General features: G+C 39.9%; 1 protein-coding gene across 1 annotated transcript in view; it reads left to right on the top strand.

Annotated features, from left to right (window-relative positions):
- The window catches only part of GRM1 (glutamate metabotropic receptor 1), a 178,588-nt gene that overhangs the window by 105,223 nt on the left and 53,966 nt on the right, over positions 1-19,399 (top strand). The window contains 1 exon segment of the mRNA XM_030945154.1: positions 6,465-6,700. Coding sequence (XP_030801014.1) covers positions 6,465-6,700 — 236 coding nt within the window.

The following is a 19,399-nucleotide window of genomic DNA, read 5'->3' as shown; positions in this document are numbered from 1 at the left end:
TTTTATAGGGGCTTGTAGTGGTAGGACAGGAAGGAATGGTTTTAAACTGAAAAAAGGGTGGGTTTAGACAGGATATTAGGAAGAAGTTATTTATTGTTAGAGTGATGAGACACTGACACAGGTTTCCAGAGAACCTGGGCATGCCCCGTCCATGGAAGTGTTCCAGGCTAGGCTGGATGTGGCTTTGAGTAACCTAGTCTAGTGAAAGATGTTCCTGTCCATGGCAGAGGGGCTGGAACTAGATGGCTTTTAAGGTCCCTTACAATTTAAGCTGTTCTATGATTGTATGTTATCACCTGTTTGTCTTCCTTTCAGCTGAGAAAATTTAGTGAACTTGATTCTTCTGGTTTTGAGGAAGTCAGTCAGTTGCCAGCAGGGCTCAGGTTACAGACTGCCAATACACAGCCTTTCAGCCTGCTCTCGCCAGCAGTGACATACAGGCTCATCTGTAGCCATGGGGTTAATTTCCTAATATCGCTAGGATTATAACACAGGTGAAAGTAAAACTATGCTTTTTAAAAATTTCTGGTTGGCAGCTAAAGAAAGGTCTCCCACTCTTCAATGCAAGTGTGTCATTCTGGCGAGTTAGCTAAATGAGTAAGTGCAAAAAATGGCCTTTTGTTTCCCATGTTTGCAGCAATACTCATTAGCAATAATGATCAGCACCCTTTAGCTGACATTGCTGACTGCTGGGATTGACTGACAGTGCACATGCCTAAGGAGGAAAGTCACTTTCTGAGTTGCTGACTTGTGAGTATTGGACAGTTTCAATTTCCTTTACATGGCATCTTCTGTTTAAGGCATGCCTTACACAGACACTGAGTATCTTTGGTAGTGCTCCTTATTGCCAGAGAATAGGCTCATCCTCCTTCACAATAAGGTAACTGTGTTTTTTCTTCACATCAGGCTGGGGAAATAAAGGATTCTTTAAAAAAAATCTATTCCCAGAAGAAGGCAGCTGAGCAGTCAGCTACGGAGCTGTTCATGAGTAACTCTGGGCCTGATTCTGCCACCTATAATCATAGCAAGTGGCAACACTGTTTATTTTTTTCCTATGAAATTATTCCACTTGCCACACACTTTTTGGGTTGGCTTTTGGGTTGGCTGAGCTCTGTTTCCATCCGTTCTGCCAGTAAAGGAGTTATACAGCTCTTGCATGCAGACAGGAGAATGTGTGCAGGCTTTTCCACTGGGATGCTGTCAGAAAAGACTTCTATAAAATGAGAAAGTGAAATTTGCAGGCTTCCATGTCTGATCAGCTCTAGAAATTGAGATCACGGGTATTTGCTAAATGCTGCTTAGCACTACTTTGGGTTTTGTAGCGTTTTGAAATACCTCTACATAAGTCGTGTCTGAGCCTCTAAAAAAGAAGTGTCTGACTACTACACAGAAGGACAGTTTTGCAGAAAGTATTTGCAATTAAAATGTCCAGCCTTTTAAAAACATATGTTTATAATCCAGCATATAAGATTAGTTTTTAAAAATACAGCTATTAACATATCAACAAAATGTCTTGGCACTTGATTGAATGCTGAATTCTGAGTGGTGCTGTCCTCATACTTAAATGCATTAGAAGTTTGACAGAACAGCAGGCCAGCTGGCAGCCTTGAGAATGTGGCAAGAAGGCATTCAGCGCTGGGCTCTGCAGGGACATATATCAACATGACAGGGGAGGTGTACTGACAAGGACTTTAGTGTTGTGGAAAGGAGGCAAGGCAAGAATGTAGATTCGGAGCCTTTTGCGTGACAGTTACGGTCACCTAGTTCCCTGCCACCCTGTTTGAATAGGATAGCTGCAGGGAGCTGCTATGAAGGTTGAATACTCGAAACTAAAGAGATAGAAATAATGTTAATATGATTGATTTATTTGGTTTTATAATTATGAGAATATCTGCTGTAGGCAGAAGGATTATTGCAGAAATAATTCATTTAGCATTTCAAAGGGCTTCCTGCTCTTAATTTCTTCTCTTTTATAACTTGTCCATAGAGAAAGAAAATATCTCATAATGAATGAAAACTTCTTAAGAAAACATAGCCTCAGCTAATTCAAAAGGGAGCTGCAGCTATCCAGTCAGAGGACTCTAAATCAATTGCCCTCTATAGCTTTGGTCAGTCAGATCAAACAATTCAAGAGTGCAGGGATCAAATTGCCAGTCAGTATCCGTGACTAACAAATGTGTTTCATTTTCTTTACCTCTGACAGGATGATAATTCGACAATAATCACAGGGAAAGCAGTCCTCATAAACAGTAGTGTGTTTACTTTTGTAGGTTTGCCTGTTTGGAAAAAGCATCTGGATAAGTAACTCTCTGAGCACTTTGCTGAGAAGCAGAGCAGAGCTGCTGCTGCATCACTTAAGAGTTAAGCCCTGAAGAGATGAAAATAGAAAGGCTGATTGCTGGTTGTCTCATCAGCCCTTGTGAAAAGCAGCTGACAGTATTCATGTTTGGAAGAGGAGAGGAAATTGGAAATCCATTCCATTTCTCCCAGTGTTTCAGTCACAAGAATATATGTGACTGCAGTTCAGAAAATATAGGCTAAGATGCTTAAGCCACAATTCAGTGATGTCTATTGTCACGTATAAACAGAACAGTGAACTGATTGAAAAAAAAAAAAAAGCTTTTTTTCTTCAAATCCCATCTGTGATAGTGGTAACTAGGACTTCTGATCCTCTGGGGTAGCTTTGAGCTTTTTCCCTTTCCGTCTGATTTTTGTTTGTGAGTGAACATTGAAATTTGGGTTTGGTATCATTAATGTCAGCCACCAGACTGGGGCTTGGACCAAGGGCAGCTTGCAGAATATCAGTGACCATTTTTACTGTGATAAACACCGCAAAGCTGTAACAAAAGCTGTTCTTTCTCTCCTAAGAGCAAAAAGAGTGGTTGCTAGTTTGACACCCACATGCTTTTCCCTCCCTCACTGTTTCTGTCATCACACTTGAAACTCCCTCACAGAGCTTCAGATCAACAGTTGCACAAGGTACCCAGCACCTTTCAAGGCTAGATTGTCACACACATGGACACTTGCCAGGGACGGCAGTTTGGGTAATGGATATTGGGCCACCTCCTGAAATCTGTAGCAAAGGCACAGAAAGACAGGCTAGCAAAAAGTGCTATGTGTAGTGCTACTTGCTATTCAGCAGGATGAAAGGAGGATAGTAGGTGGATTGTACTTTTTCTGACAACAAAAGAATAGTATGTGCTTCCTATTTAAAATGAAATTTCATTTTTATGTTGACTTAGCTATTGGTCTTGTGATTCTGTCACTGTCATCTGACCATCAGTATCATGCTGTTGCCCAGCAATAAAAATGTAATTCTTTCCCCACCATCTTCTGGACCACTATCCATTTATTCATATGACACCAGGGGTGCAGTGATTCCAGACAATCTTTTTTTAAATGTATGAACAGCAAAAAGGAATCCAGAAGGTGTTATAACAGGATCTTGGATCTCTAATAATCCTCCCACAGCTGCAGGGAGGACTGCACATCCCACTTAGGGCAAACTTCACCTCAGTCAGCCTGCAGCTGCCAGGATGGCATGGATCCCCTAAGAAACCAGAGGGCTCTTCTTTACTTCCTTGATTTTACTGAAAGTAGAACTAACCTCCCATATGAGCTTCAATACCCATGAACCATTTTTTTCTCTGATTCCAGTGATTTTTCTTCATATTTTGCTGAAGATGAGACTTATCAGACAGATTTAACAATTTGAGGAAGCTGAAAAGAGAATAAAAAATATTTGGGGCCAGAAAGAGACAAAGAAACATTAGGTGGCAATCTGTGTTCCAGTTTGGGGGAACTTTTCAATGAGCTGCCCTCAGAGAACTCAAAATACACTTTCTCTTGTTTTGGAGATTTGCTTCATTTTGCCTTCAGGATTTATGTGGCCATTTTCCAAGCTAAACATATTGGGGAAGGGGAGAGGAAAATAAATAACTATTTTTTGGCTGGTAGGAATCCAAGCAGTAGCAAAACTACCTCATTTCAACAAGGTCTTGTGAAAAATGGCTCAGTTGACTTAAATCTTATGTCTTGCTAATGTTTCTGCTTGAGTCTACTGTTTGAAAGCCAAAAACATTGTGACAAATAATGAGGTAGTTAAGTAATTAGGAGCTAATTGCTCATACTGTAAGAGTGATCTCTTTCTTACTTTTCCCCCACATAAGCAAAAATAAATATTGTGTCTTTTTCTCCTCTCCAGTGAAAATTTCCCTCTTGAATTATGTGAAATACAGAAAGTTAATTTTCATGGTTTTACCTTTGTATAGGTTATCTAGACCAGGATTATCTAGACCATGATCTGTCATGAAGTAGTCAGGGGAGCGTGGTACATTTTATTATTTGTCCTTAGCATATGGACAGGTGGAGAGTGGGGGGATGCAGAGAAGTTGAACTGTGGCATCTTTCCCTCTCCAGAATTTCAGGCAGTCTGCTGGGGCAGGGAGCAGGGATGGACAAATTGTAGGTTTTTAACTCTGTGCACCCCTGTAGAAACTCAAGTGCAAAGGCTGAACCAGGTGGGTGTCACTTGGGCTGTACTGGTACAAGCCACTGAGTAACCTGCACCCCAGGCTGTGGGAAGAGGTGACCAGCAGCTTCTGACAGGTTCAGCTTGAGAGAGAAAGTCCCTTTGGGACACTTCCAAAATCTGTCTCCCTCCTGTGACCTACACCCTGCATCTCCCCCCAGCTCTTTGCTTTTATACTGCGTTTGAAATGCAACAGGCGCATACGTGTATCTCATGCTGTATGAAGATATTTCTCAGCAGTTTGTAAACTCAGAAATTTTGGGTGGTTCTACTGCAAGGCCTTGGCAAAGGGGGAAACAGAGGAGAAATCCTGCCTCGAAGGTGCCATGGAGTGGCATCTTAAAATAGAGGTTTGTGAGATCCTGAGACTAGGTTGAAAGGAATGCATTGATTACTCTGCACTGCCAGATGCCCCATGTCTCAAATAACTTCCATAATAGAGCCATGTGTTGTGTTTCAGACATGGAAAGAATTTACTACATGGGTTTTCCTGTATTTTCATGGGAAACTGCCATTTTCTTTCTGGGTCCTTAGAGCAGAGATGCAGCAGTTAATGTGAATGCCAACTAAACCATGCAGCTGTTTAGTCTGGTGGCTGAGGTCCAAAAGCTCACACATGTCCAGTACTTAGTCACTTTACAGCTGTTTGACCAGGACTGTGACACAGCTTCCTACTTCAAATCATCTATATTTTCTTTTGTGGAGATCCAGGCACACCTGTGCTGAATGTCTCATAAATGCCCTCAGCTGGTAATGGTCTGCACCACAACACTCTTCTCAAGGCTGTGTGTAAAAGGCTTCTAACAAAGACCTTCTTTCAGTCTGTCTGGAATTCAGGATGCAACCTTCTTCTGGGTGAATCTGAGACTTTTCTCAGTGGTGAATTGCATTTTTCCTCTTGAGCTCTTTGCGGCTGGAAGTGCTTCATCTGTCTGCTATTCACAGAAGCAGTGCAGCTCATTTGATTCTGAATGCAATAGACCTGGATCTGAGGTGCCAGAATAATCTATTTCTCTCATTACATACCCAGCATTTTAAGATTAAGCAATGGCTGACTTATATTTGCACTTAAATTAGGCTGTAAAAGCATTGTTCTTGGGGGATGCTAATAAGAACTGCAGAATGACAGTAAATCAATGGGCACTTAAAGAAGGAGAGAAAAAACTAAAGTAAACTAAAAGCTCAGATGCTAAGCCCAATGGACTTTATTCAAACCCGTTAAGACAGACTTTCCATGAAATAATGTTGTCAAGAAAGAGCTTTATCTTCAGGTTTTCAAAAGCATCTCATATATGAAAAATAGGGAAGTAAAGCAGAAAGCCATTCTTCTTAATAAAAATGAAAAAAAAAAAAAAAAAAAAGAAGGATGTGGGGGGAAAAAAAGCATTTTATCACAAATCCCATGCAGTGGGAGAATAGCATTTGGTTTTCTTTCTGGTTTGGTCGAGTAGTCTTACTTCATTTTCTTCCAACAGAATGCAATTCTCATGTCATGTTTGATTAGAATTGCTCTTCCACCTGTATGATCCATGCCTGCTGAGGTCTATTTTGAAAAAAAATCTGGGATTCTAGCTTGTTTTCCTTTTCAACAACAATAATTGTCTCAGTTTCCACCTCTTACAGGACAGCAGAAATTAAGCAGAATCTCTTCAGTCACAGGGATATCACAGCACAAGCTATGCCTAAATAACCTTTCCAGAAGGACAAGGATAAAACCTCATTATTCTGGATGAGTTAATGAGGACTCTGCACGAAATCAGTCAGAGTGCTCATTACAAGTTGCTATCACTCTGCTTTTTCTGCCTGAATTTTACATCTTTAGATTCTCTATTAATCACTTCCTTCCAAGGGTGTCGGCCTGCCTTTGGCTGATCGCTTTTCCAAAACCAGCTTTCTGTCTTTGTGTAATAAACAGCTTTTTGCCTCTTTTCAGTGACGGCTGGGCAGACAGAGATGAGGTCATTGAAGGCTATGAACCCGAAGCAAATGGAGGCATCACGATCAAGCTGCAGTCTCCTGAGGTGCTGGCATTCGATGACTACTACCTGAAGCTGCGGCTGGACACCAACACCCGCAACCCCTGGTTTCCTGAGTTCTGGCAGCACAGATTCCAATGCCGCATTCCAGGGCACCCGCTAGAGAATCCCAACTTCCAGAAGAATTGCACTGGTAACTCATCCAACATTTCCAATATTTTTTCCCGGTTTTGAATCTGTGTGCTGGCAAAAAATAATTCCTTGGTTCTGGTTTGGGTTTTTCTTGTTGTTGTTTTATTGGTTTTTGTTTGGTTTTTAATTAAATGTTTGTTCTTGGGGTTTTTTGTTTAATTTGTGAGAAGAAAGATGGTGACCTCAAATTGTACAGATAATAATCCCAGCTCTGGTGGAAGTATATCTGGTGCTTGTTGCACAACCTTCTCTCAATTTAGTTCTGCTCTGTTATAGAATGACTTGCTACCATTTTATGTTTTAGGGCTATGCTAAGCCTGAGTGCCCAAGTTTGTAATATGGCTTGTAAAAAATAAAGAGACATAAAATTTCAACAAAAATTTGAACAAATTTATACTTTCCTTCCTCAAAGTCAGCTTTTCTGATAGCTGAGGAATCAGGAAATTCACAGAATTACAGCAGAAAACCAATTTTAAGGAAAATTAATGAAATTTTAAATTGGGCCAGTCATTTGCTTTACCTTTTTTTTTCGTTAACCTGTTAAAACATACACAGTTTGTTTCTACTATAATCACATATAGTAGAAATATAGCATATAGCATTCACATAAAAAACATGTCTTACACACGGAAGTAGCTCTTACCTCACAGCAAGGGAAGTGTACCTCTGCATAGACAATTTTTCTCTTGCACTCAGAATATGAGAAAATGAACTAAAATATTTCATTAAGATTAAATGTATAGTAAATTAAGTGAGAGATAATTACATTTCTATGAAAGATTTCCTGAATGATTTTTGCAAATATTTTTTTGTAGCTTGCAAATATTTAATTTGTAGTCAAAATGTATTCTTGATAGTAAGTTATTTCCTTAGAAACAAAACTAATGAAGCCTTACTTTTCATCAATTTCTTTCATATTCTTTACATTTTGACCTCCTGTATCCCCTAGCAGTAATCTCAGTTGGTCTTCTCCTGCTCTCTGAGCTGCATTCCCATATTTTTTAGTTCCCTTTTCCATCTATAAGGACTTCCACGGTACATTTTTTTCTCCCCCGTTCTCCTGTTCACCATTGAGGCACATCACCAAATACTGTCCCTGACTTTAAATTGGCCTGATGTGCTGACTGGCAGCTAGGCTGGCCTGTCTGGGTGCTGAGGGACTTATAGCAGGCCAGAGAGGCTAAATCCATATTGCGTTTATACTTATCATTTTTCCTCAAATGAGTTACTAACTTCAGACTTTACCAAAATGTTGATTTTTTTTTTTTTTGTGTAAATATTTAGTCTGCTTTAGAAATGCTTCAACTCAGACAAAGAAGCTGATATAGGCCAACAGGGGCAAATTTGCTAAGGAAAGTTGAGTGATTTATGCACAGTGCAAATGCACAACCTTCTTTTGTAAGAAAAGAAACTTAAAATTGCATGGTTTTGTTCATTCCATTTACACAAATAAATTTCATGCTGATGAACAAAGGTTCAATTTCGAGACATCTCAGCAGCTGTTATAAACATGGGGAGTTTGTTATCCGCCTCTCTTTGGTTATGAAACTAAAAACTAATTCTGAGCCATCATAGTCACCTTTTATCTGGTGGATCAAAGGCAAGGGAACTCCCCACGTGATGACTTCAAAATGGCCAACGTGGGGTATTTCTGCACAGAATGTGTAGGTGAGCTTTCAGACAGTGATTGTTGCAGATTCTAAAATTGTACTTAAGCCAAAGAAAAAAAGTTAAGAACATCATGGAAGAAAAGTAGTGGAGGCTATTTTATTAAGAAAATATGTCACCCCACACTTTTCAGGATATCCCAGGTTTGAAGTCACTGGACATTGAAGGAGTTCTGAAGAGGTATCATCACATGCCTGCCCAGTGTTCTGGGTTCTCAAGGTGTCAGGGACCACTAAATTCTGATAATACTAGTGAAACACAAAGTCATTTGTCTACATTGGTAGACTCTGACAGTTGATAGTGTCAAGTCAGGCATTCAGACATCTTTCCCTCCTCTAGAGAGCTGTCAATTTTTTGCATGAAACCTCAAAATTTGTGATACTTCTTAGGCTTTGCTGAAAAGCAATCAGCTCTTAAATTTGGTGGTGTACCACTGACAACCCTCAGGCTTATCACACACAACTAAAAAAATCCATAAATGTCTCAAGTCGCCAAAGGGAAGCATCACAAGGTATCTTTCCCAATAATGACATACCTACAGAATCAAGAGATCTCCATGTCCCCACCAAATCTGTGGGCAATACAATACTTATTTTTACTTAACTACACAGATGTGACTGTCTGGCACCATCAAAGCTTTCTGTGAACATATCTTTATCTGACATTTCTGGAAGGTTAAGAATGTCACTTTAAATACTAGCAGCTTCAAAGCTGTTTGGTGGAGACACTCTCTCCAAGGAGGTCTAGTACGACAGTGCCAAGAAACCGCCTTCTTCATCTCTCACAGATTTGGAGGCAGGACTTTTTACAAACTCTCTGTTAAAAAAAGGAGTCTCTTGCCTCTCCCCTCCTTCACAAAATATCTGTGTACACAAATTTGAAGGAAAAATCCATGATGCTCAATAAACAATAAGCATTAATATTTGAAACCCTTTAAAAGTGCCAATAGATGATGTGAATTTTTGTGGTACTACAAATTTAAGTACTGCTGGCCCTCCTGTATCACCCTAGGAAAACAATCAGTAACCAGTACTGGTATCAAGCACCTTATCTCCAGTATATCTAAGAGCTTTTTCTCCTACCTCAATATTCTTATGAAAAGGAACATAGGGCAGTTCATCATGGAAAAAGCTAAGTCCCCTGTGGTCCCAGGAGTCCATGCACATTATTAACAGGTGCTGTGACTATCTCTGGGTCATGACCTCTTTTGTATTACAGAAGTGCTCTGTTAGTCCTTACTGAGAACAAAACACACCCATACTATAACACAGACAGCAATTATCGAAGTCAATACTGCTCAAGTTTGTTTTCCATGTCTAGAGAGTTTACATCTCAGGAAACTGTATCATGAACAAAAGAACTATGTGCAAAAGTTCTTTTGATAGGCAAGCATAGTGTAATTGTATTTACACAGCAAGGGGTTTCCTAGGAGCAGACAGAAGCAAGAAAAAAAACCAGAAAAGACAGTGTTGTTCTTTGAATACCTTATTAAAATATATTCACAATATTTCAGCCTATGTTTTGAAAAGGAGATCAATAGCAAAGTTTGTATCTGTTGAGATTTTTCAGTTACTGCCTGTCCATTACAATTTACTCGCATACAATCTAATCAGTTTACTGAGTAATTTATTCAAAATTGCCACTGGCATGTGAGGTTCAATTTTTATCATTCATGGATAGGCAAGGACTTCTCCTCGAGCAATTACAGCTGCTGCATCTGCAATTTCTCACACCCTATTACTGTTGAGTCAGCATTAGCTCAGGATGGCATACTCCCTATGAAGCAAGGGAAAGCTAGTTCCTAGAAATCTCCCTTTTCTGATGACAGGAATTACTGCTGGAATTCCCTCATTGAGTCTCTGAGAAGACTGATGTTGTCCTTCAGAAATTCTCATATTACAGTGAGCCCTGAATGCACATGCATATTTTGGGGAAAAGAAAAAGAAGTATATCTGCTCTAAGCACTATTGGAAGGAAGCAAGTCCGAGTGTGCTCTACTCCATGAAGGCTGTAGGAAGCCCAACAGTTTGCTACAATTTCACAATAGCTCATCTGAATTACTAGAACTAAGTAGTAGTAGCAAAAAATTCTTGGGAAGAGAAGAAATCCATCAAGACTATTGCAGTTACTGCTCATTTAGATCAGCCCTTCTTGCAAAATTAAACAACTTACTTTTCCCACTTGGGTGGCAGCCAAATGAGTGGGAGCTCTTTTTGACTCATTCTTTGCAATGTTTTAGCCAAGTGCCTCTTGTAACAGAATGCCTTTCCCCATCCCTCTCTCCTTCCCTCTTTCTCCAGCTGCTATAGGAAATATTCTTCCTCAATAGGATTCAAGTACAGAAATTTTATTACATGTAGATGTATTGGATCTGGCTGAGATTGGCTTAACTTTCCTCACAGCAGCCATCAGAGTGCTGTACTTTGTATTGGTAGCTAGAAGAGTGTTGGTAGCACACAGTTTTTTAGGGCACTGCTGGGCAGCGTTCACACAGCATTGAAGCTCCCTCCCACCCCCACTCCCACCCTCAGAGGCTGGTAGGCTGGGAGTGAGCAAGACAGCAGGAGGAGGCAAAACCAGTTGACCCATACTGACTAAAATTTCCACACCATATGATGTCATGGTCAGCAATAAAGGATGAGAAAAAGGATGAGAAGGTGGGAGAGCATTTGTTATTAAGGCATTTGTCTTGCAAAGCAACACACTGAGGCCCTATTTCCCGGGAAGAAACTGGATATCATCTGCTGACAGAGAATACATTTTTCTCTTCTTTAATATATGGTCTTTGGGTTTTTTTAATCAAACGACCTTTATCTTGACCCATGCAGTTTTAATTTTTATTTTATATACTTTTCTCCCCTGTCCTGCTGAGGAGAAGGAGTGAGAAAATTCTTGGTGGGCACCTGCCAGCCAGCTGAAGTCAATGTACCACAGCAGAAAACACACATTTGTATATGGATATTCTTCTGGAGTTTTCTGGATATCTAGCAGGCCAAAACCACTTCCAGTACAAAGTTGTTCTTAAATTGTCTGTGCCACTAAGGTACTTGTAATGTATCCCATGTAGCTGCTACATTCTGTAGGAAACAGCATCTTACAACTCTGCATGGACCCCTGACACACAGCAGAATTCAGAAATTCACACCATTCTTCATGCCCTTCAGATAAAAAGTCAGAACAGAACAGAGTGTTTTAACTGTAACAAAAAAGGCTGTTTCTGAATTTGAGGTACTGACAGTATCTTACTCAGGATAGACCTGACAGAAAGTTCCCTTAGCACACAGCCTCAGGCATTGCCCCAAGGAACAGTCCCTACTTATCTCACTTCATTAGAAAACAGCCTTTTCTGCATTTTGTAGATTGTACACAGATGATAGAGTGTGTATGTCAGTCAACAGAGTTCAGATATTTTTCCAACAGACTTGTAGGATCTTTTCCCGGATCTGATAGCCCAAATGAAGGTGGGGGTTTTTTTCCCACACAAAAATAGACTGGCTAATCTTTCTCTGCTGCATGTGGTAAGCCCACATAGGTCAAAATTAAATGCAAGTCATACTCACACAGAAATGATATAAAACTCAGAGCAGTGCAAACACTTATAGGGATGTCTGAAAGCTCTTTTACAAAATGCCTTATTCTCCTCCAGGCAGATAATACAGTGGCTGGAGTTTATGTAAACCAGGTGGACTGAGTCCTCCTCTGCGCCACAAGAGACAGTTATGAAATTGGTAATGGAACTGATGCAAAAAACAGATTATGCTCACAGCAGTTCATCTGCTGGGACAACAAAATACATTGGCAGGCAATCAGCACAAACATTTTTCAATAGAGCAAAGTGGAACAAAGTGGGCAATTCTTGATTCTTTCATCGATTCAATTGATCTTTGTGATGAAGGGTTATTTGTCAGTGAATGTATTTGTTGCAGATAAGAACAAGAAATGTAGATATTTTTTGTTCCAAAGGAAGTCATAGTCCAAATTCCCTTCAGGATGCTTACTCATACTTTGGTCATGCCACAAGGATTTCTTTATCTGGTAATTCCTGTCTTGGCCCAAGAGAACTGCAAGAAATCAGTCTGAGTGCATCCAGAGTCACAAGGATCACAGGATCACTCAGTGTAGAAGGCAGCTCAGGAAGACTGTAGTCCAACTCCCTGTAAAAGCATGGTAAGTCATCAGTACAGACCAGGTTGATTAGGCCTTGAAAACCTCCAAGGTGGCACAGTGTGTCTGGGCAACCTGTTCCACTACTTGAATGTGAAAAATTTTGGCCTCATATCTAAAGAAAGAGTCTAAACCTCTGTCATTTCAAGATATGTTTATCATCTCTTACTCTTCCACCAGGCCTCACTGTGAAAAACCTGCCCCTCTGTTCTTCACAACCACCCCATGAGTATGAGGTGCTGTTGTAATGTTCCCCTGCAGCCGTCTCTTCTCCAGGCTGAACAAGCCCAGGCCCTTCAGTCTGCCCTCAAAGGCAAGGATTGCAGCTCCAGGTCATCCTGATGACCTCTGCTGCAGGTACTCCAGGTTATCAGTGTCTTTCTGTATTAGGGATTCACAAACCACATGCAGTGTTCTAGGTGCAGCCTGATGAGTGCTAAGATGGTGGTAGTGATCAGATAATCACATGCCTCAGACACTGTTTGTGCTGTTGTTACCATCCAGCTTACAGGATGCTGCTTGCCATCACTCCTGCCAAGGATCTGTATGTCCACCATATTCTTGCGTCAAATTTGGTGCTAAGAAGGTGTATCTTTTCCCATCTCCTCTCTGCAGCAGACATAAGCTTTCACCACACCTGGCCAGTTCTGAAAGACCACCACAAATTGTTATAACATATTAAATCATGAGCAGAACATAATGATAGCAGAAGAAGCTTGGGAAGAAGCCTAAATATTCCAGAAGAGTCATTTATGCTTTGGTATGAATAAAAAACAGTCATGCTTCTTGAGATGAAAATTCAGTGAGTATAGATTATTTTGTGACTGTAAAGACCTTGGGCTACATATGGTATGGCCATAATCTGAAAGAGATGTGGAGCACAGGGCAGAGGTGGTTTAGGTATTAGTGACCCACACAGCAATACAAAAAGCAGTGCAGTGTTTCATGAACATACCAGCTCAAATAGTGTATTTATATCTGTGGAATATTATCCAATCATTTCAACAATTGGTTCTGAAGTCAGGTGGGGTTGTTATCCTCTAGTTAAGATTTCTCTGAAAAGCATGCCCAAATGATTGCCACCATTATCACCCACTCACTAAAAAGTAACTAGTTTTATCCTATCCATATTCACAGTTCTTATAATTTTAGTGAAAAGTTTTGGGTTTTTTTCTGACATAGGATATCTGTGGTTTAAAAATGGTACTCCCCAGTTCAGTGCCCCACCAAGACTCTCCCAAACCAGATGCCACTCTCTTACTCACTCCTTCCCCTTCCTGGTCCAGGAATGGAGTTGAGAATTAGAGGCACAAAAGGTGAAAGTCATGGTTCAAGATAAGAAAAATTTACTGGAAACAAAAATGAAATAAGAAAGTGAACAACAGCAGTACAATGATAGCAATGAAAGGTATAAGACAAAGGAACAAAGAGATGATTTACGTGAAAAACTGCAACAAATACCAACAAACTCTTCCCTACCACACCACCTTTTCTCCCATGGGAGGGGAACATAAGACAAAGTTGCTTTCCCTCACCTTGGCAATGATGTAAGATGATATCAAATAACATTACAGTCTTGGCTCCAGCCCCTCCCAACGATTTTGGCTGAAAAAAGGACAAGGATCATAACACATTTTTTAGACGATCTACAGGACCTCTACTCATGTCATGATGTTTTTCTGTTTTTGTTTCTGAAGTTCTCCTTGATTGCCTTTATTGCACCAGATGGGGAGACAGAAGACTGATGTCTGCCTATTCCCATTCTGAGACACAATTGTACTTGGCCAATGCATCTTTCAGATTACATCCAGGCCACCAGTAATGGAGTTCAGAGCTTCTCTTAATCAAGAATTTCTTTCTCAAGACTCACCCTACTTTTAATAAATCTATATGAGATGACATGAGGTTCTCTTTTTCTCATCTCAATGGACAATGCATTCCAGATGTCTACTTGATTTTTCTACACTTTTCTGAAAGAGTGAGTGCATTTCCAGTGAGAGCTGATCTGAGTTGTTTCCAGAGATAAACAAATTAGATCCAGCAGACATTATTACAGCTCATCCTGCTGTGTCAGAAAAGTGTGCTGGTGATTCTCTGAGAACATTCTTTCTATCTCAACATATGCTGGGCTTCCCCACAGAGCACCTCTCCCACGAGCTTTTTCATCAGCAGAAGCACCTATAGTAGGAATTACTGCCACTACAATAATTCAGAAAAAGTAATTATAAGACAACAGCCTGGTGTACACTCTGCCAAGTCAGCCACTGCTGGTAAATCACCTTTGTGGTGTATAGGAGACATATTTTTAAGCTCTTGAAGAAGGAATCAAGTTATTGACATGCCATAATTTCTTCAAAATATATTTTACATTAAGTATGCTGTGACTTGTCCATGCTCACCTCTGCTTTGCATTCTCATTACATATTTAGGTCCTGCATCACACTCTTTTCCCTCAGTATAAGGCAGAACATCCTAGTCATCCCAGGAGTGATCAAAACTGATAGCAATTTCATTGGGACCTAGAACTAAGCCTACTGGGGACATGTTGTCCGAAAATATTTTAGTTGCTACTTTTCTTAGTCAAGTCTTTTTTACAGCAGATAAGACGGGAGAGTTGTAGTTTCATTTTGTTTCCCAATGTTACAGACAGGTTTTAAGGCTTAAAGATGAGGAAGATTAATAATGTGCTTACTGTGATAAATCATGTGAATTATTCAGAAAAGAGATAGTGGCCAGATTTTTGTTCATTTGGTTCTTCCTCTTTGTGTCCATTTTGGAAAAAAAGCAGTTATATTTTTCTTATATTTTCTATTTCCAAAAACACTTTTAAACCAGGCTGTCTACAAGTATGCAATAAAAATAAATATCTTTCTTCTTTTGGGACCCATAAAAAAATGACATCATCATGAAATGAAGGAGAGGCACAATATACATGTGCCTTTGTAAACAGCATAGAAGAGAGTTTACAGAACCATGCATATTACAGCAGCATATGACAAAAGTTTTCAGAATCTACACCGACATTTTCCATTCTGAATTTTAACAGTAAAAGTTTGCATTTCTGGGATAAAAGGTCCTCAGGTAGGCTTGTGACATTGTCCCTTCTCCATTACATGGATAAACTGATGCTGCTACTAAGGAAGAAGACACCTGAATCATTCTCCCTTGTGCCTCCTTCAGGCTCCTGTCTCCTGTGCCTAGAGAGAGACAGGGCCACTCCCGACTGCTCAGATTGCCACAGATGATTTAAACTTTTATCAGGAGCACAGTGAGGACAAAAGCACACAATTAAAACAAAAATTGACTTGTTCCTAGAAATCAATTGTTTGTACAAATTGTGCATCAGAACAATTAGCAGAGATATAAGCATTTAACCAAACCAGGAAGTCAGTCAGATGAAATAACACAAGTAAGTTATCTGAACACAAAGCAAGCTGCTTTCTGTCAACCGCCCATGTCTTTTATTAGATGACATCTTCCATTTTTTCATTTACCTGTAGGTGGAAAGTTTTAAACTCAGCTTGCAATTTTACAGGTTGTCATTACTGGCAGCGTTGCCCCATAAATACGGGTGCAAAGGAGAAGCGGTGGAGGCTAACACATGTAGGTACAATCCCACATACTCACACCTGTCTAGCTGCAGACTGGAGATACTCTTTGCACACAAGGATATTTTCTGAAAAATAGCCAGTAGCGTTCTTAAAATAAATGGGTTCCTCTTAAAAGATTGTGGGCAAGCAGTGGCATAAAGAACAATAAATTATGAGCCTGAGTGGTAAAATCTAAACCATGAAAACCACAGAACTTCCTATTCAGAATATGCTGTGTTAGTATCCACAGGGAGAATAATCTGATGGAAGGTGTGTGGCCTGAAAAGCAGTGCTGCTAGAATAAATCTCTGTTTTCCCATTCATCCTGGGATGTCTGGGGAAGTGCAGAAGTCTGCTTGTGTGGAGAGAGTTAGGGAAAAATGATAAGATACTGCCTTGATACTGCCTTGACACTGTGTTGCTGGCTGTGCCAGAAATCCACTGTAGCACAGCAAGGCACTAGACTAGATGATGTCAAAATGTTTCCTCCAGCTGAGATTTTTGAGATTCATACAGTAGAAAGTAGCTTTGGAGGAACCCACAAGTTCAAAGCTTCCATTTACGTCTGGATTCATGCTCAGCTCTGTCGGAATGAAAAAGCAGAGCTGTTTTCTTCGAAGCAGTAGCACTGTATATATCATGCTAGGCAGTGACCTGTCTCTTTTCTGCAGAGGCCAGCTTAGTCTGCTGCTTTTTCTAGGCTTATTTAGTCTAAAAATTCATACCACAGGGCCTGTTTTCTTGTGAGATCTCAAGTAGCTGAGTGTTTTCTGCATTGTCACATTTGGCTACACCCAGGAAAACAAGAGGTGGGCTAAAATGGATGCTTTTAAAATTCTTTCAGATCAAAAAGAATTCTGCTTGTGTTTTTCTGTTGTATTTAACGTGTGACTACAGATTAGGGCCACTTATTTTATCTTCTGATTTGCTTAGGTCTACTTTGCTGCTAGTCATTGATGCATTGTTCTTGTGTAGACATTGTTCAGAAATACCTAATCTTAGTTTAGCTTTAAGAAGGATCATTTCTGTGTTACTGAATGCAGCCCTGGGCAGGTGTCCAGGTGAGGAAAAAATAAAGTGAGTCTTTGTGATCCGTGTATTTGTGATTAAATGATTACATATTGCAAGGGTTAAAGGGAACCTGTGGGTGCTCCTAACAATAATTTCAAAACAATGCTTAATTTCACCCAAAACTGTGAGTGTACTCTGCTAATTTATAACATAGCCCAGGGTGGCCAAGACCACTTTGGAGCTACAGAGCAGCTGCAGCATCTGGCTTTGGTCCTGGGAAGCCAGGGCTTTTTCTGTAAGAAGCTGCATGTTTGCAGGACTGCCGTGTAGCCTGAGCTTTAGTCATTCAATATTCATGTGGCTCCAGGAAGCCAGCCCTTCACACAGAAGCTGTCTTGTGTGAGGATATGGACTATTAAAAACAAAACAAAACCCCAAATCAACAGCAAACTTGGCAAAGGAGAAATTTAGAGTAAGATATATTTCTGCAGAAGTAAGGCATATTGGTGTTTGTGTTGATTTGTATTCTGACAGCTAATGCTGGTGGTTTTAATAGCACCTTAGCATTAAGAACAGAAGGTTTGTACTCCTAAAATAATAATAAAAATACATTAAAAGAAAGAAAAGAACAGTAGTACTGGCTGATGGGTGGTACAGACAAGAATTCTGAAGCCCTTCTAAAATCAATAGTGATTTAAAGCACAGTAAATAATGGATATCTTTCCTGGCTACTCTTTGTACTCATGCAAAACCACTGGAATTTAAGATAGGAAAAGACCAGTTATGCCAGCTAGTTTGTGTCCTACCATAAGGGAAGTACTTGGTTTATTAACATGAGATTTTGACTCACACTTTTGAAATCCTGAGAATGTCATGCCCATACACTGACAACAACTGCCACTACTTAGACATATGTGAATCTAGATCAATGGAGGGAAGAGAGTTTGTGATTTGTTCCATTTTCTGTCTCCATGCCACATAGAGCACAGATGAATAGGTGTATTTTATTACAATCATCATGATTTTCCACTCTCCAATCTAAAGACCCTGATTTTTGTTTTGGGTTTTGTGCTGGTGCCGTATTTTAACATATACAGAGAATAGTTCTCTTGTAAATTCCTATGCCCCATTTGGGGGTAATACATTCTGTGGTTAACATGAAAGCTGCTTATTTTCAACTCTGAACCAGCATTTTCTGATGAAGATGCTCAAAATTAGGCTCCTCAAGTGCATGTTCTGAGACCTAGATAAATTGGCCTGATTTTTAAGGGTCCTGATCTCCCATAATTTCTATGAAAGTCAACAGCAGCTAGAGAAGTTCAGGCATTAATCAAGTCAATTAATTAGGTGCCTGAATATGTATTCAGGTTCCTAATTTAAGTACTGCATGGTGGATAATGTTCTGAAAGCTGCAGTACAATTACAATCTCTTTCTTTCAGATAAGGTCTCAGGCTTCATATAAAAAGCATGACACCTGAAATATAATCTGTCCTATTTCCTGAACTTTCTGTGTAGTGTGTTACAATGGAACATCTACAAGGGAATTTGACTCAATTTTTATTCTTTTTATTAAGAGTGAAAACTTGATTAAAACTAGCCAAATAGCATAAAAATCTGTATACATTCTTTTACGTTTGTAAATGAATTTAAGTGTGTTCATTCCTGTCTCATGTAAGAGTAGCAGCAACTTATTATCTGCTAGGCTTGTTCCAAATAACTGATCTGTTAAGAATAGTAGTTCTAAATATATCTTTAATTGAGCGTGCAAGTAAGGCAGCAAGGTTACATAGCTACCTAAGGGAGAGGGGAAGACTCAAGATTGGGATTTCTTTCTTTTAATTGTTTCTCCCCAGGAGTTCAGGTCATGTAGAAAATGGTCTCTGTGGAATCCTGTTCTTGGAGAACCTTGGTCAAGATCCACATGGCACTGGGAGAAGGCTGTGAAGAAATCAAGAGACGAAGGCAGATCCAAGATCTCTGTGATAATAACTACATTAATATATAACAATCCTAATAATATTAGGATTAAATTGGTGCCTGAGGCCTTGGGAGCATGGACATTTGTGGGATCCTGCAGAGTTTGAGAGAGGCTCAGAGATAGTTTATTGTTGAACTCTAACTGACAGAGGTAGCTATGTAAGACGCAGTAATAGCAACAAATTAAATTTCCCAAGAAAGGGGACAGAAGAAAATAAGAGAAAATAAGAAGAAGAATACCACCACCCCCCCAAAATAACCACCTAACAAAACCCATGACTCCAGATGA

This window comes from Camarhynchus parvulus, chromosome 3 (genome assembly GCF_901933205.1).
Source record: "Camarhynchus parvulus chromosome 3, STF_HiC, whole genome shotgun sequence".
Classification (NCBI taxonomy): Eukaryota; Metazoa; Chordata; class Aves; order Passeriformes; family Thraupidae; genus Camarhynchus; species Camarhynchus parvulus.
This window is presented reverse-complemented; position numbering and strand designations above follow the sequence as displayed.